This window comes from Chiloscyllium plagiosum, unplaced genomic scaffold, assembly GCF_037043375.1.
Source record: "Chiloscyllium plagiosum isolate Xiang-an unplaced genomic scaffold, Cpla_swu_hap1 HiC_scaffold_28, whole genome shotgun sequence".
Taxonomy (NCBI): Eukaryota; Metazoa; Chordata; class Chondrichthyes; order Orectolobiformes; family Hemiscylliidae; genus Chiloscyllium; species Chiloscyllium plagiosum.
In genome coordinates this window covers 46,536,776-46,564,319 of record NW_028270166.1, presented here as the reverse complement: position 1 = coordinate 46,564,319, position 27,544 = coordinate 46,536,776, and the positions used below count along the sequence as shown (strand labels likewise).

The 27,544-nt window shown below is 43.1% G+C and overlaps 1 protein-coding gene across 5 annotated transcripts in view; it reads left to right on the top strand.

Moving 5' to 3' along the window:
• The window catches only part of LOC122565162 (uncharacterized), an 87,012-nt gene that overhangs the window by 13,256 nt on the left and 46,212 nt on the right, over positions 1-27,544 (top strand). For 3 of the 5 annotated variants that reach the window (XR_015751877.1, XM_043720859.2, XM_043720860.2), the window contains exons 4-9: positions 6,306-6,435; positions 6,728-6,852; positions 13,088-13,294; positions 18,655-19,040; positions 20,000-20,207; positions 25,391-25,967. Coding sequence is in view for 4 of the 5 variants with exons in the window: in XM_043720859.2 (XP_043576794.2) it covers positions 6,306-6,435; positions 6,728-6,852; positions 13,088-13,294; positions 18,655-19,040; positions 20,000-20,207; positions 25,391-25,967 (1,633 nt within the window). In the remaining variant the exon portion in view is untranslated. Of the gene's footprint in view, positions 1-6,305; positions 6,436-6,727; positions 6,853-13,087; positions 13,295-18,654; positions 19,041-19,999; positions 20,403-25,390; positions 25,968-27,544 lie in introns of all 5 variants that reach the window. The other 2 variants (XM_043720862.2, XM_087976168.1) reach the window with 2 other exon arrangements.

Below are 27,544 nucleotides of genomic sequence, written 5' to 3'. Positions count from 1 at the left end.
ATAGTTTGCAAAGCACTGTTTTTCCCTCTGTGTTAAAGGCCAGTTCCATTTTATTTGAAAGGACCTCTCTATTTCAGAGATCCAATCAACTCTATGCAAAGAAATGTCCCAATTCACTTTGGATCTTTGATCATATTAAATTCATGATTTGTCACCACTAAATCATGAACCAGGGAAAAAAATTATTTATTGTTTTGTAAATTCGAGAGAATAAAGGGCCGGTTTATTCTTCTAAAACAATCCCTTGGGACAATTACTTAGATGAGAGGAGCAAAGACACAAACTTCATTTGGGGGTGACACAAAGGTAGGTAGGAAAGCAGGAGTCTGCAGACTGATGTAAATAGGTTGTGTGAGCGGGCAAACAACTGACAGATGGAATGTAATGTAGGGAAAATGTGAAGATGTGTATTTTGGCAGGAGGAATAAAGAAAAATGTATTGCTTAAATGGAGAAATCTGAGGTGCAGCAGGATCTAGGTGTTCTGAATAAATTCTAAAAAGTTAGTATATAGGTGCAGAGTGTAATCAAGCCTAATGGGATACTATCCATTATTGCAAGAAGCACTGAATGTAAAAGTAAAGATATTATGCTTCTGTTATTCAGGACAATGATAAGAACACATCTCAAGTACTGCATGCATAGAGTCATAGGGTTGTGCAGCATGGAAACAGACCCTTTGGTCAAACCCGTCTATGCTGACCAGATATCCCAACCCAATCTAGTCCCACCTGCCAGCACCCGGCCCATATCCCTCCAAATCTTTCCTATTCATATACCATCCAAATGCCTCTTAAATGTTGCAATTGTACCAGCCTCCACCATATCCTCTGGCAGCTCAGTCCATACACGTACCACCCTCTGCATTGAAAAGTTGTCCCTTGGGTCTCTTTTATATCTTTCCCCTCTCACCCTAAACCTATGCCCTCTAGTTCTCGACTCCCTGACCTCAGGGAAAAGACTTTGTCTATTTATCCTATCTGTGCCCCTCATAATTTTGTAAACCTCTATAAGGTCACCCCTCAGCCTCTGACGCTCCAGGGAAAACAGCCCCAGCCTGTTCAGCCTCTCCCTGTAGCTCAGGTCCTCCAATCCTGGCAACATCCTTGTAAAATCTTTTCTGAACCCTTTCAAGTTCCACAACATCTTTCAGATAGGAAGGAGACCAGAATTGCATGCAATATTCCAACAGTGGAGAAAGTGAGGTCTGCAGATGCTGGAGATCAGAGATGGAAATGTGTTGCTGGAAAAGCGCAGCAGGTCAGGCAGCATCTAGGGAACAGGAGAATCGACGTTTCAGGCATTAGCCCTTCTTCAGGAATAAGGGCTAATGCCCGAAACGTCGATTCTCCTGTTCCCTAGATGCTGCCTGACCTGCTGCGCTTTTCCAGCAACACATTTCCATATTCCAACAGTGGCCTAACAAATGTCCTGTACCTCCCAACTCCTGTACTCAATACTCTGACCAATAAAAGAAAGCATACCAAACGCCGCCTTCACTATCCTAACTACCTGTGACTGTCTTTATAAGGAGCTATGAACTTGCACTCCAAGGTCTCTTTGTTCAGCAACACTCCCTCGGACCTTACCATTAAGTGCATAAGTCCTGCTAAGATTTGCTTTCCCAAAATGCAGCACCTCGCATTTATCTGACTTAAACTCCATCTGCCACTTCTTAGCCCATTGGCCCATCTAATTAGAGGCAGTTAAAATACCTGGAATGAATGGGTTGTCTGATGGGAAAAGGTTGGACCGACTGGGCTAGTTTCCACTGGAGTTCAGAAGAATGAGGGTGACTTGTTTGAATGGACTGGTCTCGACAAGGTCGATGTGGAAAGGGTGTTTCCTCTTGTGGGTCAGTCCAGAGCAAGGGGACGCTGTTTTAAAATTAAAAGGCACCCTTTTAGAACAGTGATGTGAATTTTTTGCTGAGTCTTCTGTGACTTAGGATTTCTGCCGCAGAAGGCAATGGTAGTGGAGTCATTGAATAATTTAAAACAGTAGATTCTTGATAGGTATGGGAATCAAAGGTTATTGAACAATTCGAAATTGAAACAAAACACATTAGCCATGATGTTACTGAATGGTGGAGCAGACTTGAAGGATCAAATTGTATGCTTCTATACCTAATTTGTATGCATGAAATTCCCTCCCTATCAGGAACCAGTATGGTGATCCTTTGTTAAATGTTAGCAGCAGAATTATTGGTGCGCACAGTGACTCAGTGGTTAGCACTACTGCCTCACAGTGCTAGAGACCCAAGTTTGATTCCACCCATAGATGATTGTGTGGAGTTTGCACATTCTCCCCCTGTCTGCATGGGTTTACCCCACATGCTCCAGTTTCCTCCCACTGTCCAAAGATGTGCAGGTCAGGTGGATTGGCCATGCTAAATTGCCCATAGTATCTCGGGATGGGCACACTAGGGGGGTTAGCCATGAGAAATGGAGGGTTAAAGGGATAGGGGAGGGGGTGGATCTGGGTGGGATGATGCTGCAGAATCGGTGTGGACTCGATGGGCTGAATGTCCTGTTTCCACACTGTAAGGATTCAGTGATGCAATTCAATGATATTCAATCGTGATCAGCTTCCTGACTAGCACACTTCTGCTCTACCATTACCAGAAAGCCGGCCTATCAGCACTGGTTCAATGAAAAGTGCAGGAGTGTATTCTTATAAATACATGCCAAGCAGTGGAAACAGTTTGTTATAGTGGTAAATAATCACACAAACTGAACTGATCTAAGTTCTGCAGTTCTGTCATATCTGTGGTAAATAATTGAACAATTAACAGAAGGAGGAGGCTTCACAAAAATCCCCATCCTCATCTATGGGGGAGCCCAATGCAGTGGAAAAGGCAAGGCTGAAGTATTTACATCGATCTTCAGCCAGAAGTGCTGAATGGCTGATCTATCTTGTTCCTCCTTAGCTTCACAGCAGCACAGGTATCAGTCTTCAGCAAAGTCAGTTCACTTCACATGAGATCCGGCGATGGCTGAAAACACTGGATGCTGCAAAGGCTTTGGGCCCTGACAGCATTCTGGCAATACTACTGAAAACAAGTGCATCAGAACTAGTCATACGTTGAACCAATCTATTCCAGTACAATTACAATGGTGGCATATACCATGCAATGCGGAAGATTGCCCAGGTATGTTCTATACACAAAAAAAGTGTAAATCCATCCTGCCCATAGGTCTACTCTTACTAATCAGCAAAATGATTGAAGGAGTCATTGACAGTGCTATTATGCTGAATATGCTAACTGATGGTCAATACAGATTTTACCAGGGCCACTCAGCACCTGGCGTCATAACTTTGGCCCAAAAGATCTGAACTGTAAAGTTGAGATGAGAATGACTGTGCTTGACGCCAAGGCTGCATTTGTCTTGAGTATGGCATCACAGCTCTAGAACACTGAAGTCAGTGGGAATCGGAGGGAAAATGCTTCTTGGTTGTTGTTGCGTTGAACACAGAAAGAAAGTTGGTTGTTAAAGATCCGTCATCTCAAGCTCACCATATCTCTACAGAAGTTCTTAGGGTAGAATCCTAAGCAACTCCTCTTCAGTTGCTTCAGCTTCCCTTCATCTTAAGGTCAAAATGGGGATGTTCACTGGTGATTGAACCATTCATGACTCCTCAGATACTGAAGCAGTCCATGTCCAAATGTGGCAAGACCTGGATAATATCTAGATTTGAATTGACAAGTGGGTAGTAACATTTGTACCATGCAAGTAACAGGTAATGTCCATCTTCAATAAGAGAATCTAACTACCTTGATGTTCAATAGTTTTACCATTCTGAGTCCCTCACTATCAACATTCTGGGGAGTTCTTTTGACCAGAAGCTGAATTGAATAAGCCGTATATAAATGATTTGAATGTGAACAAAGGTATAGTTAGTAGGTTTGCAGTTGACACCAAAATTGGAGGTATAATGGACAGCAAAGAGTACAACAGGGTCTTGATCAGCTGAGGAGTTTAATTTTGATAAATATGAGGTGCTGCATCTTGGAAAAGCAAATCAGAGCCAGGACATTGGTTAGGCCACTTTTGGAATATTCCATGCAATTCTGGTCTCCTTCCTATTGGAAGAATGTTGTGAAACGTAAGGGTTCAGAAAAGATTTACAAGGATGTGGCCAGGTTTGCAGGATTTGAGCTCGAGGGAGAGGTTGAATAGGCTGGGGCGGTTTTCCCTGGAGCGTCAGATGCTGAGGAATGACCTTATAGAGGTTTATAAAATCATGTGGGACATGGATAGGACAAATAGACAAGGTCCTTTTCCTAGGGTGTGGGAGTCCAGAACTAGAGGGCATAAGTTTAGGGTGAGAGGGAAAAAACTTCAAAGAGACTTAAGGGCAACTTTTTCATGCAGAGGGTGGTGCATTGAAAGGAATGAGATGCCAGAGGATGTGGTGGAGGCTGGTGCAATTACAACATTTTAAAAGGCACTTGGATGGGTGTATGAATAGGAAGGGTTTAGAGGAATATGGGCCAAATGCTGGCAAATGGGACTAGATTAGGTTAGGATATTTGGTCGGCATGAACAAGTTGGACGGAAAGGTTTCGTTTATGTACTGTACATCTCTATAACTCTGACTGTATAAACACTGTGGCTATAAGAACAGGTCAGATGCCAGCAATTCTGATGTGAGTAAGACTTTCCATTTCCCCAGTGCCTCTGCTCCGTCTACCAGGCAGTGGAAGAATGTGTTGGAATCATCCCTACTTACCTCGATGGTGCATTCAAGAGCAATTCTGGATCAGTGGTGCTGGAAGAGCACAGCAATTCAGGCAGCATCCGACGAGCAGCAAAATCGACGTTTCGGGCAAAAGCCCTTCATCATTTTGCTGCTCGTCGGATGCTGCCTGAATTGCTGTGCTCTTCCAGCACTACTGATCCAGAATCTGGTTTCCAGCATCTGCAGTCATTGTTTTTACCTCATTCAAGAGCAATGTCTTTCCCCTGGTATGATGAAGATATAGAACTAAATATCACAAGTAGTTGGTTGTGGTAGCCATTGTAGATACGTTTAAGGCCACCCTTATTAAATGTAAGAGTCAGAATAGCACAGGAGAAAGTGAGGTCTGCAGATGCTGGAGATCAAAGTTGAAACTTTATTGCTGGAACAGCACAGCAGGTCAGGCAGCATCCAGGGAACAGGAGATTCTGTTCCCTGGATGCTGCCTGACCTGCTGTGCTGTTCCAGCAATAAAGTTTCAGAATAGCACAGTCCAGACAGAGGCCATTCAGCTGATCAAGTCTGTACTGAATCTTTCAAAGAACATTGCAGATAGTCTCCTTGCCCTCTCAAGAATTTCCCCTCCAATCCTCTTGTAAAGGCTCAAACAAAAAGTATTTATCACGATATCACCTGTACATTCCAGATCCTAACCATTCTGCTTTTAAAAAAGTGTTTTCATCATGTTGCCTTTGGTTCTTTTGCCAATTGGCTTAAATCTCTGAACTCTGACTTTTTTTTATCCTTAATCCCCTCAGATGTTTGTCTTGGTTTACTCTAAGCCTTTCATGATTTTGAATATCTGTGTCAATGTTCTTTGACTTCTCTGGTCTACAGAGAGTAAGTCTAACATTTCCAGTCTCTCTGCAGAACTGTAATTTTCATCCCTGGCACCACTCCATTAAATCTCTTCTGTAATGTCTTGAAAGCATTCACATCTTTCGCAGAATTAAGCATCGTGGTCCAGCTGGAACCGTTTGTTTTATGGGAATAAAAGGATTTGTAGATAAGGTTGCAAAATGCCCAGTTGGAGGATGAGTACTGGAAAGAGCCTAATGAGCTCTATGTACTTTCAGCACTGGATGCAGAGATGTCCTGAGGGTGTTCACACACACTGATCATTAGGGTGGTTGCTGTTATGGAGATCGGTGTGGAAATTTAAAATGACCATTTAAAATGGATAGGAAAGGTTTAAGAAGATGTGGGCCAAATGCAAGGAAATGGGGTTAGCGTGAATGGACATTTTGGTTGGCATGGACCAGTTTGGGCTGAAGGGTCAGTCTCCATGCTGTACGACTCTCACTCGACGTGGTCATGGCTCTTGAACTAAATGGAGCTCTGCCAAAATGGAGGTCCTTGGAGATTATTCACAGAACTGTGATAAACTGCTGAGATTTTTAAAAACGTTGATAGGACATAGGCAGGCCTACAGTCTGCTTCAGCTGGAACAAGTCTATACATTAATCTGATTCAGGGACTAGACATCTAGCCAACAGAGCTAATTGGTTATAGTTAACCCATACAAATCAACAAACTGTATGAAATCTTTTTTTCTCTCCGTAGACCCAATGGATGAAGATGATGTTTTGGTCATTGAGCCTCTGACCAGTTCCACTTTGCCAGTTAGTGAAGAAGTGAACATCACATCCAGTGATAGTGAGGTGGAGATCATCAACGTTGTAGATGATGAAAGGTAAGGCGGCAGCAAAGCCTATCTCCCTTCCTGAATGTGATGTGGGCAATGCTTTCCATCAGCTACTTGAGGAAATGTGTTTTAATACAGGGTTCTGCTAAGGCAATGACTGCTTTAAATTATGGTTATTTGCAACCGTATGCCTGTCATGTGGTGGAACAGTTGTGTGTTGAATTCAGTCCCAGTGCTTGTTTTCATGTCAGCTTGTGCACCTCCATGTTTGTAGGATTTGCAGTAGGAAATGTAAGATTCTCTTGTGCACTGTTGTTGTGATTCTGTTGCATCTGTGCAGGCCCTCCGTGTCGGGAACGTGGATTGGCCACACTGTAAAGAAACCAGCAAGTTCCAGGCTCCAGGCTCCACCTGGACACCACACCACCTCTGCAGAGGTTGTAGACCTTACACTCGATGATAATGGTAAAAATTTGACTTTTTAAAAATTTATTACTTTCACATATTTATCACTTCTACTTTTCCAATCTCCCTGTCAGTCACAAACTGGCAAGGAATTTTGCTTCTAACTTTTTCCCCAGCTAAAATTTTCCACTTTGCTGCTAATTATACTGACATCCCAGTGAGACAGACTTTGGTCTGTATTCACATTGACTGGAGTTTGGTAGGGAGAATTTAGAAACAATGACTTCAGAAGATATTTGCAGGCAAATGTACCTTTGTTTCCATTGAGTTGGTTCCAAAGTCTCACTTTTTATTGTGCCCTCCTTATAGAGCATGTTTTGAGCAATTAGTTTTTGAACTGTTAATTTCTTTGCTTTAAACAAAAAACAGGTTTTCATTTACATAGCACCTTTACAACAAAATAGTGCACAACAGTTGTACCTTGCAGATTGATGATCCTGATCAGATCATTGTTTGTTGCATATTGTGCAAACTAACAAGTGGGATTATATTCTGGGATTGAAAAGTGCAAGTCTACCTGCAATAATCCTGGAAGAGTAAAGGTACCTCAAAAACACTAAGCAACAGGTGACGATCTTTCACTGCCGCTGTGTAGTAGCATCACAAGTGGTATTCCTTAATGAAAGAATGCTGCTTTCAGACTGAAAGGACCTTCTCTCTGCCTCACAAATGTACCATGCGCATCCTTCAGCACTGCTGCTGCTGCTTGTACATCTTCAATGATATTTTCCTTTTAGTACAGTATTACCCATGCTCTATATTACTGATTAATGAAAGGTATGACTTTTTTAAAAAAAGTACATTTAAATACCATTTTTGTTATTTGATTTTGAAATAGAGACATACAGGCTTTGGTGATTTATTGTGAAAGATTTTTATTTTTGAAAATTAGTCTAGACAGTCCTTTCAGAAAAGTCACCAAATCTAGTTTAGTTTGATTTGATTTATTGTAGTCTCACATATTGTAGTTTGGACTACTAATGGAATTTTTTTTCTGGGTTGGTTTACAACAGGTGGAATAAAAACAGCATGTTTTCAGTTTAGAGTAATCAGGACAGTTCGAAAGAGATCTGACTCTGATAAGAAGCAAGTTTAATAAAGAAGATTTTTAAGAGAATTAAGGGAATATTTTACCTCAGTAGAGTAGATTAGGTTGTGAAACTTCCAGACCGCGAATGCTTGGGCCAAGTTTGCAGGAGCTATTCCTATAGGGTGAGCTTCACTTGAATAGTGCCCTGGTGAATTCAGTAATGAAATGTAGAGTGAGCTTTAAACCAATTACAGGCAGGGAGGGTTCTGGAAGGGGAATATGTAGGCTTCCAGAGCAAAAGTATACAGAAGCATTGCAGGGCAACTGACCATGACAGTCCTGGAAATTTGGTGGTGGGCTCATGGTCCAGAATGTGAGCTGAGAAAATGTCTGAGAATTGGCGCACACCCTCTGCAAGGTAATGGTTGGCATGCCAGATGATAACACCACTCCTATCAGCAAAGTCAGAGTTAGACCAGAGAAAATCATAGAAAATTTAACACTTGCCCTTCCACCTCATCCTTCCTCACTGTCCAAGGCCCCAGACTTGCCTGGGTCTAGCACCAATTTATTTGGACTCTGTTGATCTAATCTACTGAATTCATTACTCAAAATGTGGCCTCCTTTACTTTCGTGAGACCTAACACATACTGGGTGACCACTTAGCAGAACACCTCAGCATTGTTCATACGTATGATCCTGACCTTCCAATTGCTTTCTATTTCAATAAATTATTTTACTCCCGTGCTAATATTTCCATTCTGGATCTGCAACTGTGTTTTATAGATTCAGACTGTGTAGGAAAGGCCTCTCAGCCAATCGAGTCTGCATTGACATAACTACCAGTAAAAGTCCGCGAATTCCAATTTCCAGTACTTGTCCCATTTCCTTGAATGTTATGATATTTGAAGTACTCATCCCAATATTTTTTAAATGTTGTAACGTTTCTGGCCTCCACTACCTTCCCAGGCAGTGCATTCCAGATTCCCACCTCCCGCTGAGTGAAAAAGCTTTTTCCCAAATCCTCCCTGAATCTCCTGCCCCTTGTCTAAAACTATGCCCCCTCATCATTGACCCCTCAAAAAGGGGAACAGCTGCTCTCCATTCACCCTGCCCATACCCCTCAATCTTGTACATCGCAATCATGTCCCCTCCTCAGTATTCTCTAAAGCAAACAATCCAAACCTTTCTAGTCAATTGCCCCAAACCAGGCAACATCCTGCTGAACCTCCTCTATACCCCCTCTAGTGCTGTCACATCTTCCTGCAGTGAGGTAACCAGAACTGCACACAACACTCCAGTTGTGGCCTGACCAAAGCTCTGTACAACTCCAACATTACCTCTTTGCTTTTATGTCATGAGTGATGAAAACAAGTGTTCCATATGCCGCCTTAACTATCCTATTCACTTTCCTTGCTGACTTTAGGGATCAGTAAATAACTAACCCCAGATCCCTCTGTTTCTCTAAGGTATCCAGTGTCCTGCCATTCATTAACTACTGCCTCATAGTTTCTTCTTCCAAAGTGCATCACCTTGCACTTAACAGGGTTAGATAAAGTCTGCCCATCTGACTAATCCATCTATATCTCCCTGTAACCACCTTCACTATTATCCACTCTACCAGAAGAGTCATCTCCAAATTTGCTTAACGTTCCCCCTACACTTTCATCTATATAATTATGTATGTAACAAACAATAAAGGTCCCAGTACTGATTCTTGTGGTACATCGTCGGACACTGGCTTTTAGTCACTCAAACAGCCTTCTGTCCTATTACTAAGTCAGTTTCTGAACCAACTCACCGAGTTTCCCTCAATTCCATGTACTTCAACCTTCTCAATCAGTCTCCCATGTGGGACATTGTCTAAAGTTTTGCATCAGCTGAACTTCCCTCATGCACTTGATCACATCTTCAAGCAATTCTAACAAATTTGTTAGGTATGATCTACCTCAGACAAAGCAATGCTGACTATCCCCAATGAACCCATGCCTTTCCCCAAGTGAATATTAAGTTGGTACTTCAGAATTTTCTTGAATAGTTTCCTTCGACTGAATTGAAACTCACCGGTCTGTAATTTCCTGGTTCATATCTACCACCCCTCTTAAAAAGTCCTCTTGTACTTCCCCCACTGGCAAGACAGGAATTAAACATTTGTTTCAGTGAAGCTCAGTGCGAGCTGAAGGAACGCACCTCATTTTCCACTGAGGCACTTTACAGCTTTAAGGTCTTGATATTGAGTTCAAAACCTTGAGAACCTAACTCTGTCCTTCATTTTTGATTATAGTGCCCCCACCTGCTGTGTCTTGTTGGTTTTAACAGAGCAGATTCATTTTCTCCTTTTCACATCTATCATTTACAACTATTTTGCATCTCAGTCACTTCTTTACTGCCTTTAGCAGTCCCTTTGTATTTTGCTTTGGGCAAATTCACCACCTGTTTTATTCACTCCCCCCCACTCCCTCTCTCAATGAATGGCAAAAAAATATCAATTCCCAGTCCCTTTCAGTTCTAAAGAAGCATCATATTCAACTCAGACTTTACCTTTTCCTGTCTTCACTGTTGCAGCCAGATCTGCTGAGTTTCTACTGTATATTTTTATTTTATTTTCATATTTCCAGCATCTTCATTTCGCTTTTCTTAGGGGACTGAATGCATGCTGATTGGAGTAGTCTATAACCCCCTCTCAGTATGTATTCTATTAAACGGAATATATCAGGTGACAATGAGGGCCGTTAAATAAAGGCAGCACATTAATCATGGATGACTTTAATCTTCGTGTAAATTTAAAATCTCAAATTAGCAGAGATAGCTAAGGGGAGGAATTCTGAGTGTTTTTGGAACAGTATTCTGAAACAATGTGTTATGGATCCAGCTAGGGATCAAGCTATTTTGGAACAAACAGAGTGCTAGAGAAACTCAGCAGGTCTGCCCACACCTGTGGAGAGAAAACAGTTAATGTTTTGGGTCTAGTGGCCCCCCCCCTTCAAAACCAATTTAAAACTGCTAGTGGGTAATACTGATGTCAATCATTAAAAGATCCTCTAGGAAATAATGACCGTATATTGGTAGAATTTAGCATTCAGAAAGTGAGAAAAATGAGATAGAAACAACTATGCTGAACCTAAATAAAGGTAATTACATAGGAATGAGGGCGACATTGGCTGGAGTGAATCGGGAAAGGAGTTTTAACAGAAAAGATAGATGAGCAATAATAGCAGACATTTAAGGACTTCATGAAAGGAAGATCATGCCTGACAATGTTATTTGAGTTCTTTTGAGGAGGTAATGAGTAGGCTAAAGAGGGAAAGGCAAACCAGGAGAAAGGGTAGGGGAACTGGAGATCGGCAATAAAAGCTGGCCAGTCAGCAAAGTCCATGTCCCATGAGTGAATAAAGAAAAAATATACTTTTAATTTTCAAAAATTTGACAAGGTATTAGACATATGTTTATTTATAAGATATGATCCCATGTTGAGGGTAATATGTTAGCATGGACAGACGACATATGAGGGAGGCATTTTCAGGATGACCGACTGTAACCCATGGAATGCCATAGTGTCAGTGCTGGAGCCACACTTATATACAATGTATGTTAATGATTTGATTGAGAGAAGAGATGGTACAAGTAGTTCTTCAATATCATAATGGTTGTGTTCTTGCGCAACCCTGCGTTGCGTCGAATTTGTGTTAATGAAACACACATGTTATGGCAGAACGACCTATACTATGGTCATGACACATAAATAGGAGGGAATGCAATTAGCAAATATGATACAAAGAGTCTGCAGAGGGATGTAGACAAGTGAAGTGAATGGGTTAAAAATTTGGCACTTAGTATATAATGTGGGAAAATGTGAGGTTATGCACTTCAGCAGGAAGGATAGAGGAGTTGAAGATTATTTAAATGGTAAAAGCTTGCAGCAAGCTACAGCTGAGAGAGATTGGGGGTCCTTTAGCACAAAGACTAGCATCCCGGGTCATTGAGAAGGCAAATGGAATGTTGCCTTTATTTTGAAGGTAAGTTTTGATAAAACTGTACAGATCGCTAGTCAAACCACAGCTGGAATACTATGAAGTATTCATTCCCCTTATCTAAGGACAGATATACTGGCATTGGAGGCAGTCAAGAGAAGGTCTGTTACTTTGATTTTAGGTATGGAGGGATTTTATTGTGAGCTCATTACCTCTTCTGATTCTTATTAATTTTTGTTTTCTTTTGCTTTTGTTTACAAAACTTCTGCTCTGTTGTTCAAAGAAACTCCACAGCTTTGTGTGCCTGTTTCAGTGACTATCCCCTTAACTAAAATTTTAAAACTATATAATCAATGAAGCCAGGTCTCACTCTAGTATCTGACCTGTCCTGGAGTGTCATCAACTGGGAATAACGTAAGCAACTATTGATAAATATTGTCCAGGGATTTGTGAAGGTTTGTAGCTCAGATTGAGGTTTAGGGTGTAGGTTTGTTCGCTGAGCTGTAGATTTGATATCCATTTGGATATCAAACCTACAGCTCAGCGAGCAAACCTATACCCTAAATTGTCCAGGGAGTTTGGCAAGAATTTATTTTGAATTGTGCATGAGAGGACAGATGCGATCTTAATTTTATGTACTATCCAAATTAAGGCACTTGTAATCATGAGATTCTTCTTCAGAATGATACTGTAGGCCAATTTTTAGTTGCGTGTTGAAGTCTCTGGCATGGGATTGGAACCCACAGCCTGAGGCCAGGTTGCTATCACTAAATGATACCAACTTTTCACTGGTAATCAGGCTGGACCTACTTGAATGAGTTGATAAGGTTGGCAATTAATCTCTATCTCTAGCTGTTGTATTATTGAAGTGTATGATATTGGGTATAGTGTTAATCCAGAATGTATGTGGACATAACCACTTGTGAATCTGGCAAAGGCAGATTCAGGAATACAAAAATGTAATTTACTTGTGGTTTTGTTATTTAAGTTCTCAGTTTACAGTTGATTAATATTTCTAACATGTGATACACTGTAAGAAATGCTTGGTTTTGGGGGGTTTGGGGAGAAAGAGCGTGGACTTATTGCCTAACTTATCAGGGAAGTGGAATTTGTTCACTGAGATTCAGCAGGGTGGATCTCTAATTCAATTCTAAACCTATTTGTTGAAGCAAGTGAGCACGCTATTTCAAAATGTGCTATTTCATACTTTATTCCGTTCTCATTGTTGTGACAGATACACTAACTATGTTGGGTGATCTCCCTCCTGATGACTCCCTCAGTAGTCCTGAAATTGTACAGCCAGGTTTGGCGAAAGACCCATCAACAGGAGTGTCTCCGGCAGTTAACATCTCTGCAACAAATGTACCATGTGCATCCTTCAGCACTGCCGCTGCTGCTTGTACATCCACCGTCACTTTAGCAGCTTCCCACATGGTATCAGGTATCGTATCCAGTTTTGAACTTTGTGTCTCTGGTTTGTTGTGCCACCCTACGCCAAACAGTGCCCATCTCTCCTTGTAGCAGTATTTCATCACTGTTCACTCTTTCTCTCTATATAATTAATCTCCCTGTTTGAATGCTGTATGTTCACCTCACTCAAAATTAGCCTGTATTTGATTCTTTGCTATTGCTGCTCTAACGAACCATTCAGAAGTCCTTGAGTGGTTAGTGTAGCTCTTGGCACATCTCCTCCTGTGTTATTTAAGTATGTCAGCATGCAATTCTTTCTTTTGGAAAAAAGCTTCCACTCTGCACTTCTAACTATAATTACAAAAAGAGATGTCCTCTCTGGCATTGGTATTTGACTAGCAGTTTAATTCCAAATGTACTTTTCCACCTGAAAAAACCTGTTTTATTACAAAGTATGATAAAAGTGACAAATACAATTGGTTCTGGTATGGTGTGATAGTTCTGTTCTCGTGCGCTCTTGTATTATGAGAAAATTTGCACAATAGCCGTGCCATTTAAGCTAATGGAGCTGGAATCGCGTTATAGGTGATACGGAAAGTTTGCGGTTCTACAAATAATGCGTTAAATTTTTTAATCATGTCAAAGCCAATTCATGTTGAAGAAACGCACATTATAGCACAACTGACTGTACTGAAAATACTCTGGTCAGGCAGCATCTGAAAGAGCAGTAAAGTTAACATTTCACATCTGAGACCTTTTGTTAAAACTGGGTAAGAAAGAGAGATATATTAGGTTTCAGCAAGTAAAAGGAGGAAGAAAGAATGAGAGGTGTGACTATGGGATGTAAGTAATCGCGAATGTGGTGCTACTGTTCAAGAAAGGTGGTAAGGACAAGACCAGTGAGCCTGATTTGGTGGTGGGCAAGTTGTTGGAGGGAATCCTGAGGGGCAGGATATACCTGAATTTGGAAAAGCAAGGACTTGTTAGGGATAGTCAACATGGCTTTGTGCATGGGAAATCATGTCTCTCAAACTTGACCGAGGTTTCTTGAAGAAGTAACAAAGAGGATTGATGAGGGCAGAGTGGTAGACGTGATCTATGTGGACTTCAGTAAGGTGTTTGACAAGGTTCCCCCAGGAGACTGGTTAGCAAGGATAGAACTCATGGAATACAGGGAGAATTAGCCATTTGGATACAGAACTGGCTCAAAGGTAGAAAACAGAGGGTGGTGTTGGAGGGTTGTTTTTCAGACTGGAGGCTTGTGACCAGTGGAGGACCACAAGGATCGGTGCTGAGTCCCCTAATTTTTATCATTTATATAAATGAATTGGATGTGAGCATAAGAGGTATAGTTAGTAAGTTTGCAGATAACACTAAAATTGAAGGTGTAATAGATAGCGAAGAAGGTTACCTCAGATTACAACAGGATCTTGACCAGATGGGCCAGTGGCTGAGAAGTGGCAGATAAAGCTAATTTAGATAAATGCGAGGTGCTGCATTTTGGGAAAGCAAATCTTAGCAGCACTTAAACATTTAATGGTAAGGTCCTAGGGAATGTTACTGAACAAAGAGACCTTGGAGTGCAGGTTCATGGCTCCTTGAAAGTGAACTCGCTGGTAGCTAGGATAATGAAGAAGGCGTTTGGTATGCTTTCTTTTATTGGTCAGAGTATTGAGTACAGGAATTGGGAAGTCATGTTGCGGTTGTATGGGGCATTGGTTAGGCCACTGTTGGAATATTGCTTGCAATTCTGGTCTCCTTCCTATCAGAAAATGTTGTGAAACTTGAAAGGGTTCAGAAAAGATTTTACAATGATGTTGCCAGGGTTGGAGGGATTGAGCTACAGGGAGAGGCTGAACAGGCTGGGGCTGTTTTCCCTGGAGCGTCGGAGGCTGAGGGGTGACTTTATAGAGGTTTATAAAATCATGAGGGGTATGGATAGGATAAAAGAATGTTTTTTTTTCCCTGGGGAGGGGGAGTCCAGAGCTAGAGGGCATAGGTTTAGGGTGAGGGGAAAGATAGAAAAGAGACCTAAGGGGCAACTTTTTCACGCAGAGGATGGTACGTGTATGGAATGAGCTGCCAGAGGATGTGGTGGAGGCTGGTACAATTGCAACATTTAAGAGGCATTTGGGTGGGTATATGAAAAGGAAGGGTTTGGAGGGATATGGGCTGGATGCTGGCAGTTGGGACTAGATTGGATTGGGATATCTGGTCAGCATGGACCGGTTGGACTGAAGGGTCTGTTAGGTAAAAACAATGACTGCAGATGCTGGAAACCAGATTCTGGATTAGTGGTGCAGGAAGAGCTCAGCAATTCAGGCAGCATCCGAGGAGCAGTAAAATCGACGTTTCAGGCAAAAGCCCTTCATCAGGATTAAAGGCAGAGAGCCTGAAGCGTGGAGAGATAAGCTAGAGGAGGGTGGGGGTGGGGAAAAAGTAGCATAGAGTACAATAGGTGAGTGGGGGAGGAGATGAAGGTGATAGGTTAGGGAGGAGAGGGTGGAGTGAATAGGTGGAAAAGGAGCGAGGCAGGTCAGACAAGTCCGAACAGGTCAAGGGGACAGTGCGGGCTGGAAGCTTGAAAGTAGGATGAGGTGGGGGAAGGGGAAATGAGGAAGCTGTTGAAGTCCACATTGATGCCCTGGGGTTGAAGTGTTCCGAGGCGGAAGATGAGGCGTTCTTCCTCCAGGCGTCTGGTGGTGAGGGAGCGGAGGTGAAGGAGGCCCAGGACCTCCATATCCTCGGCAGAGTGGGAGGGGGAGTTGAAATGTTGGGCCACGGGGCGGTTTGGTTGATTGGTGCGGGTGTCTCGGAGATGTTCCCTAAAGCGCTCTGCTAGGAGGCGCCCAGTCTCCCCAATGTAGAGGAGACCGCATCGGGAGCAACGGATACAATAAATGATATTAGTGGATGTGCAGGTAAAACTTTGATGGATGTGGAAGGTTCCTTTTAGGGCCTTGGATGGAGGTGAGGGAGGAGGTGTGGGCGCAGGTTTTGCAATTCCTGCGGTGGCATGGGAAGGTGCCAGGATGGGAGGGTGTGTTATAGGGGGGGCGTGGACCTGACCAGGTAGTCACGGAGGGAACGGTCTTTGCGGAAGGCGGAAAGGGGTGGGGAGGGAAATATATCCCTGGTGGTGGGGTCTTTTTGGAGGTGGCGGAAATGTCGGCGGATGATTCGATTTGGGGCGTTCTATCCTTGTTACAGTTGGAGGGGTGGGGTCTGAGGGCGGAGGTGCGGGATGTGGACGAGATGCGTTGGAGGGCATCTTTAACCACGTGGGAGGGGAAATTGTAGTCTCTAAAGAAGGAGGCCATCTGGTGTGTTCTGTGGTGGAACTGGTCCTCCTGGGAGCAGATGAGGCGGAGGAATTGGGAATACGGGATGGCATTTTTGCAAGAGATAGGGTGGGAAGAGGTGTAATCCAGGTAGCTGTGGGAGTCGGTGGGTTTGTAAAAAATGTCAGTGTCAAGTCGGTCGTCGCTAATGGAGATGGAGAGGTCCAGGAAGGGGAGGGAGGTGTCAGAGATGGTCCAGGTAAATTTAAGGTCAGGGTGGAATGTGTTGGTGAAGTTGATGAATTGCTCAACCTCCTCGCGGGAGCACGAGGTGGCGCCGATGCAGTCATCAATGTAGCAGAGGAAGAGGTGGGAAGTGGTGCAGGTGTAGTTACGGAAGATCAACTGTTCTACGTAGCCAACAAAGAGACAGGCATAGCTGGGGCCCATACGTGTGCCCATGGCTGCCCCTTTGGTTTGGAGGAAGTGGGACGATTCGAAGGAGAAATTGTTAAGGGTGAGGACCAGTTCGGCCAAATGAATGAGTGTGTTGATGGAAGGGTGCTGTTGGGGACGTCAGGAGAGGGAAAAATCGAGGGCGTGGAGGCCCTGGTCATGGCGGATGGAGGTGTAGAGGGATTGGATATCCATGGTGAAGATGAAGCGTTGGGGACCGGGGAATCGGAAGTCTTGGAGGCGGTGGAGGGGGTGGGTGGTGTCTCGAACATATGTGGGGAGTTCCTCGACTGGGGGGGGGATTGGACAGTGTCGAGGTAGGTAGAAATGAGTTCAGTGGGGCAGGAGCATGCTGAGACAATGCATCGGCCAGGGTTGTCAGGCTTGTGGATCTTGGGAAGGAGGTAGTCCGGGAACCCCGCACTGCCCGGTTCTATGAGATTGGAAGCTGTGGGTGGGAGATCTCCTGAGGTGATGAGGTTCTGTATGGCTTGGGAGATGATGGTTTGGTGATGGGGGGTGGGGTCATGGTCGAGGGAGCGGTAGGAAGAGGTGTCCTCGAGTTGGCTTTTGGCTTCAGCGGTGTAGAGATCAGTGCGCCCCCTTTATCCGCTGGCTTGATGGTGAGGTTGGGATTGGAGCAGAGGGATTGGAGGGCTGTGTGTTGTGAGGGTGAGAGGTTGGAGTGGGGGAGTGTGGCTAGTCCTTTGGGTTGCGGCATGTCCTCGTTCCGTTGTCAAAGGACTAGCCACGCTACCATACATCAAGAACATCTCTGAAATGACAGCCAGACTACTGCGACCACTAGGACTTATAACAGCACACAAACCAACAGCCACACTCAGACAACAACTCACCAGAACGAAGGACCCGATACCCAGCATGAGCAAAACTAATGTAGTGTACAAAATCCCATGCAAGGACTGCACAAAACACTATATAGGACAAACAGGAAGACAGCTAACGATCCGCATCCACGAACATCAACTAGCCACGAAACGACACGACCAGCTATCCCTAGTAGCCACACACGTAGACGACAAGCAACATGAATTTGACTGGGACAACACTACCATTATAGGGCAAGCGAAACAAAGAACAGCCAGGGAATTCCTAGAAGCATGGCACTCATCCACAAACTCCATCAACAAACACACCGACCTGGACCCAATATACCGGCCACTACAGCGGACAGCTGAAACTGACAACCGGAAGCGGCAGGGACAGGCCACTATAAATGCCGGAGGAAACACCACAGAAGCGCTTCACAGGAGGCTCCCAAGCACTGAGGATGTCACCTAGACAGGGGACGAAACGTTTGCAACAAAAACTTCCAGCTCGGCTGGAAGTGCTGAATGGCCTACTGGATTATGCCTCTGCAGCTATCAGTGTTTGCCATTACAGATCACAGGACTGAATTGCAGTCTAAATTTTAGGGACTGTGGTAGTAGCTAACACAGTAGTGAATGATTCACATCCCTGATAGTGGATCATGTTATGGCTCATTCAGGAAGTGAAGCCGTTGATTTCTCTGAAGTAAAAATGTGAAATCTTGTGACTCTCTCTGCATTTTTTTTTTTGCTTTCCCCTCGACATTGTGATTGACTCCTCCTTTCCATACATGCTATATTAATTAATATTTTTTCTTATATAGGAGAGAGGGCAGTGACCTCTGTCAGTGCAATGTCACCATCTTGCCAACTTCAGAGAGCCTCGAAATATAGTGCCTGCTGCTCCCAGCGCTGTCGATGCAGTTCTGCCAGACTGGGCTCTCACCGGCCCTGCCCTGCCCACTCGTACTTCCAGCAGTATCACACTGAGCAGGTGCAGGGCCAGCCATACCAAGCCCAGCCTTCTCAGCCTCACCATCTTCATTCCCACAACCAATTCCTCAATCAGAGCCATCAATCATGGACCCACCAACCTCACCCCCACTTCCCACCACCAGAATTCCAGCACGTCCAACCAACCAGATCACAGTCTGTGATCAGCGGTACCAACATACGAGGAGGGGAGATTCCAGCCACGCAGGGGAATCAGGTAAGCACTTATCTAGTCAAGCCTGGAAAGAATGGAAAGGTGCTATGTAAAAACCTGAGAAGTTGTGATTTAATTCCTAGGAATGTTCTTCCCTCGTCCTTGTGACAATTCAATCTTCCAACTGCAACTCAGTCTTTAATAACATTTCCATTTGGGGGAATGTTATTTAATGCATAGGGTTGCCTGGAAACTAGAACTCTATCACCAACAATGGACATAGCAAAATTGTACTTTAATGACACTATCATGTCCTGTCCTTTAGAATCATAGAGATGTGCAGCATGGAAACAGACCCTCCGGTCCAACACATCCATGCCAACCAGATATCCTAACCTAATCTAGTCCCATTTGCCAACACTTGGCCCATATCCCTCTAAGCCCTTCTTATTCATATACCCATCCAGATGCCTTTTAAATGCTGTAATTGTACCAGCCTCCTCCACTTCCTCTGGCAGCTCATTCCATATCACCCTCTGCGCGAAAAAGTTGTCCCTTTTATATCTTTCCCCTCTTACCCTAAACCTATGCCCTCTAGTTCTGGATTTCCCCACCTCAGGGAAAATATCTTGTCTAGTTACCCAATCCATGCACCACGTGATTTTATGAACCTTTATGAGAAAGCCTTGTTAATAAAATTCACCTGTAATTTGTGACATTCCTGAAGCCATGACTTCAGTTGCAGTGAAAGGATTGACCTAAGTTGGCATCACCCTCCTCTTCAAATTCTGCTCGAGTCAGTTGATTTATTGGAGGACAGATATCTCCTCTTGAGGATTGTTTGCGCGCACACGTTACTCTAGTCAAAAGGTGATCGATGAGGGTGTCTAATATAACAATGGTGCCACAGCCACCTTGGTAAAGGATATTTGTTGTGCCATTCGTGTGAATATTGAAATTGAGTATCTGGTACTGTTACCTTGTGCTGCCTCCACTGATTGTTTTCCTTACTATAACTTTAGGCTTCTTCATGTGATCTCACTAACCTAGACGAAGATACTGATGGTGTTGAAGGTGCCCAGAAGAGCAGTGCCCAGACACCATCTTGGCATGCCCATAATTCTGAAGAGATGGAAGTGAATGGAAGCCATTCTGGTACAGCCCAGCCCAGGGTCTTGCAGACACCGACTGTTTTGTCACCGACCATTTGGCACACTCCCCCAAACGAGGGTAATAGCAGCCAGGCCGCCTCAGGGCAGTACAGCACAGTTCATTCACCTAACTTTGTTGCTTCAGCGTTTTGGCGGCAGTCCACCATCCAACTGAGTGAGATTCGGAGAAACCAGACAGCAGTTGAAATCCAGGGTCACCAAGGAAATAGTGCACCTCACCAGTCCCCCAGTCACCCATCTCTTTCATTAGGGTGTATGTATAACATGCCTCTTTCTGTTTCTCACAGGTACATTCAGTTGGGACTAGTAAAGTTGTAGGGTTTAGCTTCTGGACTTAAGGAGTGTAAAAGCTCAAACAGGCCATTCTGTCCATTCCATCTTCTTTTGACAGCCAATTAATTCCACTCGAGTTATTAATAGTTTAAGTTATTATTTGGCATTACTTAAATATCCCACAGAGTTCTCATTCTCCATTAACTCCCCATATCCTTTAATATATGCTCGTTCTCCTCTTGCCCTTGACTCCCAAACTTCTACTTTTTCATCATATACTTGAATATTCCTGTCTTTTCTTTTCTCCCCAAACAGTAATTTTATTTCTTGTTAAATGTATTCATGGACTCAGCATTAACAATCAGAAAATTTGAAATTCTAACTCTTTTCTAACCACACGTCTTTTAATGTCTTGCAGTTCTTTCGCAGGCTTTTCCCCTGCCTTGAGCTATCACTAATCAGTGGAAATATTTAATCAGTCACGACTTGGATTTTTAAAAAAATTTGCAAGAGTTTTATCAAGTCATGTCTTGACCTGTTATTGCCAATGATAAAGCCCTAATTTTCCCAGTCTTTTGCCATACTACAGACCCTTCTATCAAGTGCTGTTAGACTGCGCTGTATCCATTTTTTTCATCTTTTTCAGGGAGGGCCCAGAATTGTGCATAATCTTCACTGGTTCCAGACTGGGATCCTGTACAAGTTGAAAGCTCCTTGTGGTTTTGTACATTTGGTATAAATCTGGAGTTTCATGTATGGTCTTATCACCTCATACTACACCCTTTAAATGCCCTGATAATTCAGAGGCATCTGTGGTTGAAATATCTTTTGAAAATCTCCCCATATCAATTTGTACTCCATTTATCAACCTCTCAGATAAAGGAACTGAAAGTGATATCACCCACCACAACAAACCAAGACAAGATAAATAGAAAGCGCTTCATCGGAGGCTCACTGATGTTACCTAGCATGGTGACAAAACTTCCGAGAACAAATCTACCAGCTCAGTGAGCAACTTAAAACCTAAGCTACAAATTTTCTCCAAAATCGCAATCATCATCTTTATCTACGTCCCTCGTGATTTTAAAAGGTCTATAAGATCATCCCTCTGTCTCCTATGCTCCGGGGGGTAAAAACATCCTAGCCTATCCTGCTTCTCCTTATAATTCAAACTCTCCAGTCTCGGATACATCCTTGTAAAATCTTCTTTGCACCCTTTTCAGTTTAACAGCATCCTTCTTATAGCAGGGTGACCAGAATTGTACACCATTCTTCAAATTTGCCTTACCAATATCTTGTACAACCGCAACATGATGCCCCAACTCCTGTACTTAGTGCTCTCACTGATGAGAGCAAGCACACCAAATACCTTTTCCACCACCCTGTCTACCTGATGCCACTTTCAAAGAACGATGTCCCTACGCCCCAAAGTCTCTCTGTTGGACAACACTTCCCGGGGCACTACCATTATAAGTCCTGCCCTGGTTTGTCTTAACAAAATGAAACCCTTTGCAGTTGTATATACGTAACCTCATTTGGTGTTTCTCTAATCGCAGTGCCCTCTGCATCTATGAAAACTGAGATTCAGTCTTTACTTAGAATCTCTGCTATTCTTTCCATCTCTACTACAAGCTTGATTGCCCAGTGACTATCATGTTCTGTTTAATATACCTGTAGAAGGCATTTTTAATCTTGATTTTTGAGGGAGAATGCACTTGAATTGGAGGCAATTTAGCAGAAGTTCTCTAGACTGATTCTTAGGTAGTCTGATGATAACAGGCTGTGTAAATTGGACCTACAATTTCTGGAGTTCGGGAGAGGTGAACTCATAGAAATGTACACAATTCTGAATGGATGTGATTAGGTAGCTACAAAGAGGAGAAATCTAGAACATAAAGAATCAAGAGATAAGGGGCTCGTTATTTTTGCTCAAATGAGGCAAAATATCTTAACTCCATGGCTGTGGGTCTGTAGAATTCTCTACCATGGATGATTGGGATTGCTCCATCGATGGTGATGCTGAGAGATATGTGGGCAGAAAGTAACATTGAAGCTGGGCTGTGATTGTATTAAATGGCAGAGCAAATGTGTGGACTACTTCTGTCCCTGTTTCTGATATTCTTTTGAAAGGATTATGGAAAACCGAGCTTTAGTTGAGTTAAAATTTATAATGTCCAGAATGGAATACTACTTTTGCATAATTTAATCCCTTATTGTTGTAATTTATGAATTTGTTTGTCCACAAACATTAGCTTCAATATCGCATTCAAGCGTTTGATGTGTTGTTCTGAATTCTTATTAATGTGACTAACAAACTGAAAGGATTCTGCATTAACTGTTTTCTATTTAAATTCTGAGCATTTCAGTGATGCAATGCTCCTCCTTGTCCTTTCCTAACACTGAGTCATAGAGATGTACAGCACAGAAACAGACCCTTCAATCCAACTCTTCCATGCCAACCAGATATTTATATTAATCTAGTCCCATTTCTCGAACCTTTCCTGTTCATGTACCCACCCAGATGCCTTTTAAATGTTGTATTTGTACCAGCCTCCACCACTTCCTCTGACCGCTCATTCCCCATGCAGATGCTGTCCTCTTTGTGAAAAGGTTGAGCCCTACGTTCCTTTTAAATCTTTCCTCTTTCGCCTTAAACCTTTGTCTTCCAGATTTGGACTCGCTGAAGTACTCTGGGGAAAAGACCATGGCTCTAACCCTGTCCATGCCAATCACGATGTTATAAACCTGTACAAGATCACCCCTCAGCCTTTTGCGCACCAGGGAAAATAGCTCCAGCTTAGTCAGCCCCTCTCTATAGCTCAAACTGTCCAACCCTAGTAATGTGTAAATTTTGTCCAAGCTCTATCAAGTTTCACAACATCTTTCCTATAGCGGGGAGGTCAGAATTGAAAGAGTATCCCAAAAGTGACTTCATTAATGTCCTGTACAGCTGCAACATCACCTCTCTATTTCTGTATTCAATGCAGTGACCCTGAAAGTTATTCTCGGGCATGTTTCAGTGTCAGTTCTCACCTAGTTGGTGCCACGTTTCAGTTAGTGCTGATGAACCACGATCTATTTTAATCACTGATTTTGGTTCAGGGTTCTTACTTGGTTCACTGTTTCCTTTATTGTTTCTGCTCTGAGTGTGTTATGATATGGTGCCTGGTCAGTTGATGCTGCTAGAGGGGATGAAGCACAAATTTAAGCAAATTGATGCCCCATTTTGTTCCACAAGCTAATTAATTAACTCTCAAGTCAATTAAAGTTCCCTTAATGGCTTTTTCTTTCCGGAGGGCCTGTGAGGTTTAGAGTAACGTTCCTGAGTAGACTCTGCCTCTTTTTCCAATGACTTTAAATTTCCAGTGGTAATATAAGGACATTTTTTCCGTCAAAGTGGTCAGGAACTGAAAAGCACGGCTGGAGTGTGACAGAGACACAAGTTTCGCTTGAGGCATTTCCTCAAATTACCCTTTCATTTTCCTTGCTCAAATAAGCTTACGTTTAGAGAGCACTTTTCACCATTAGGTGTTTTAAACCATGTAACAACTCAAGAAGTTTTTTTTTTAAATATAGTCATTTTGGCAGCAGTCAGTTTACACACAGCAAGCTCCAATGAGGAGCAATGTGATAGCAGTTTAGTAATGTTCTAGTGAAGTTGATTTGAGGAATAAGTATTGGCAAGAACACTAGAGATAATTCACCTGCTCCTCTTCAAAATATTGCCATATTTTATGTCCAGCAGTTCTCATCAGTGCACACTTTTTAGCCTAGTATCCTTCTGCTAAATCTGTAACTTCTCTTCCCCATGGCTCATTTATCCTCCTTGAGGTGTCCAGGACAGACTTTTGTACTCCAGATGGTGCCTGACTGGTCTCTTTGCAATTGAAAGACAACTTGATCCTTGAAATAAAAGCCAATGTTGTATTAGTGTTTGCATCTAAACCAGCCACTAATTACAATGACGGTGACAGTGCAGGTTCAGTTCTTGTACTGGTTGAGGTCACCATGAAGGCCCTGCACTCTCTTTCTACACCCCCACACCACCCACCCCGCCCAAAATGTGAGGTATGGTGATCCACAGGTTAAACTCCCCACCAGTCATGTCTCTATAATGAGAGAACATTACTGTACATTTTACCCCTGACTAATGCACCTAACCTACACATCCCTGAACACTCTGGGCGATTTAGCATGGCCAATTCACCTAAGCTGCACATGTTTGGATTGTGGGAGGAAATCCACGGAGACAAACTCCACACAGACAGTTCCCCGAGGCTGGAATTGAACCTGGGTTCATGTCACTGTGAAGCATCAGTGCTAACCAGTGAGCCACCATACCACAAGGACTAGAGCAAATAGATTTGGGGAAGTAAAAACAGGACGTACTGGAGCAATGTAGCAGGCCTGGCAACATCCACGCAGAAAGAAACAAAGTTATGAATTCACTATAGCTTTTCTCCAAAGCGTCTCACGCACTTTTAAAAAAAATTCAGATTTCCCCTTGCCCCTCAGTATTTTGCTTTTATTATAGTCAGGTTGTGGAAGATAGTTCCGCTTTTAGGCGCTCCCAGAATTTGTGGCCATCAATATAAAATAGTCACCAAAATCCTGATTATTCATGCAGTCTAGAAAGACTGTAATGAAAACGTTGTTCAGTTTCTTTTTGCTAGTGCAGATTTCTGATCGATCTAGCTGGAACTAGTTTGACAGGGTAATGTTTACATATTTTAGATATGTTTCATTTCAGAATTAGTGACAGTATTTCCAACAAGCAGATCATTTGTTCTTTGGGTTGGTGCTGACAGAGTGGGCTGAATGGCATCCTTCCGCGCTCTAACAATTCTTTAGAATTTTCTGAAATGTATTGCTTGTTCTGTGTAATGTAATGAAGCAGATTTAGAACTTTGATGTTTGATGAATCAATGTAATTTACTCTACTGAATCTACCTTTTTGCTTCCTTTTAGATTCTGCGTTCTCAAGAGCTTTAGCTCGTCCCACACCCACTACTCAGGCAGTAAGTCTGTCCTGTCAGCCTCCCACATCAACCAGTTATCCCATTGCACGGCCAGTGCCATCTTATCATACCCGCATGCAACCTGGACTCTCAACAACATACAGACCGACTGCTTCCCAACAGCTTCCACCTATGCCAACTTCTCAGCAGCCAGTGCCACCTCTACACATGGTACCATTTCAGCAGCCACCCCTAGCAGCTCCTCCTCTGCTAATGAACACTCCATTAGTGCCAGCTAGTACCCCACAGCAACAGCAGCAGCAACAATGCTCTGTGTATCAGCAGCAACAACAGTGCTCGGTTTATCAGCAGCAGCAACAGCAGTGCTCTGTGTATCAGCAGCAACAACAGTGTTCAGTCTATCAGCAACAGCAGCAATGCTCTGTGTACCAGTACCAACAACAGCAACAGTGCTCTGTATATCAGCAACAGCAGCAGTGCTCAGTCTATCAGCAGCAACAACAGTGTTCGGTGTACCAGCAAAGGGGCCCCGAAATCCAAAGAAACCACTGGATGGAGACAGTCCGGTAAGTTTTAACTTGCTTAATATTGTGTGAACATATTTCTCCTCTCATGATGCTGCAGAGTAGCACCAGTCCTCGAGTCACAGGGACTGACTAGGGAATGAGAAATCATTCTGTTCTGTGAACTGAAGAAAAGATGCTGAACTAAATGCTCGAGAAACTCAGCAGTTCTGACAGCATCTGTGGAGAAAGAAACAGAATTACTGTTTCAAGTCTAGAGTCGAAGAGTGCGGTGCTGGAAAACCGCAGCAAGTGAATCGACATTTCGGAAGGGCTTATGCTCAAAACATCAATTTTCCTGCTCCTCGGATGCTGCCTGGCTGGCTGGCTGTGCTTTTCCAGCACCACACTCTCAATTCTGATCTCCAACATCTGCAGTCCTCACTTTCTTCCTGTTTTAAGTCCAAGACTACTACTGAACTGGTACTAAACTTGCTAACTTTCTCCCACACTTTGTCTTTATTTTAGATCTGCAGCAAATGCAGTTTTTACTTTTATTATTGCCTAATAATAAAGATTCTCTCAGACCATTAATTATTCTGAGACACCAGTGAATCAATTGCCTGCATGATTCCTCCTTGCGGTAAATTTCAAAATAACCTGATTCATAGGTTTATTTGCTTTATTTATTGGAAATGACTGGAACTAAGACTTTCCAAAATTACTGGAACTAAGAACAAATTAATATAATAACCATCACTAGGGAAGACGTGCTAGGGAGACTAATGGGGTTGAAGACTTTCTCTGGACTTAATGAGATGCATCCTAAGATATTGAAGGCAGTAGTTACAGAGATGGTGAATGCACTAGCAGTAATCTTCCAGGAATCCTTAGATTCTGGATAAGTCTTAGAGCATTCGAAAGATGCCAATGTAGCACCTTTAGTTTAGAAAGGAAGGAGACAAAGTGCAGGTAACTGTAGTCCAGTTAGCTGAACATCGATTATTGAGAAAAACTCTAACATTATCATTTGGGACGGTGGCTCAGTGGTTAGCACTGCTGCTTCACAGGGCTTGGGACCCGGGTTCAATTCCCGCCTTGGGCAACTGTCTGTGTGGAGTTTGCGCATTCTCCCCCTTGTCTGCGTGGGTTTCCTCCGGGTGCTCCGGTTTCCTCCCACAATCCAAAGATGTGCAGGTCAGGTGAATTGGCCATGCTAAATTGCCCGTAGCGTTAGGTGCCTTAGTCTGGGGTAAATGTAGGGGAATGGTTCTGGGTGGGTTGCTATTTGGAGGGTCAGTGTGGACTTGTTGGGCCAAAGGGCCTGTTTCCACAGTGTATGGAATCTAATTTAATCTAATCATAACAGGTGTAGTTGTACAGCATCAAGAAATACATAAATCAAACAAAGTCAGCAAGATGTCATGAAGGGGAAATTATGCCTGATAAATCACCTAGAATTCTTTATGGAGGTAATAGATGAAATAGATAAAGGAGAAGCAATGGATGTATTATTTCGAGTTTTCAGAAAGTGTTCGAAAAGGTACCACTAAGAGGCTCAAGAAGATACAAGCCCCTGATGTTGGAGATGATGATATTAGCATGGACAGAGGATTGGCTGAATAATAGAAAACAGAGAT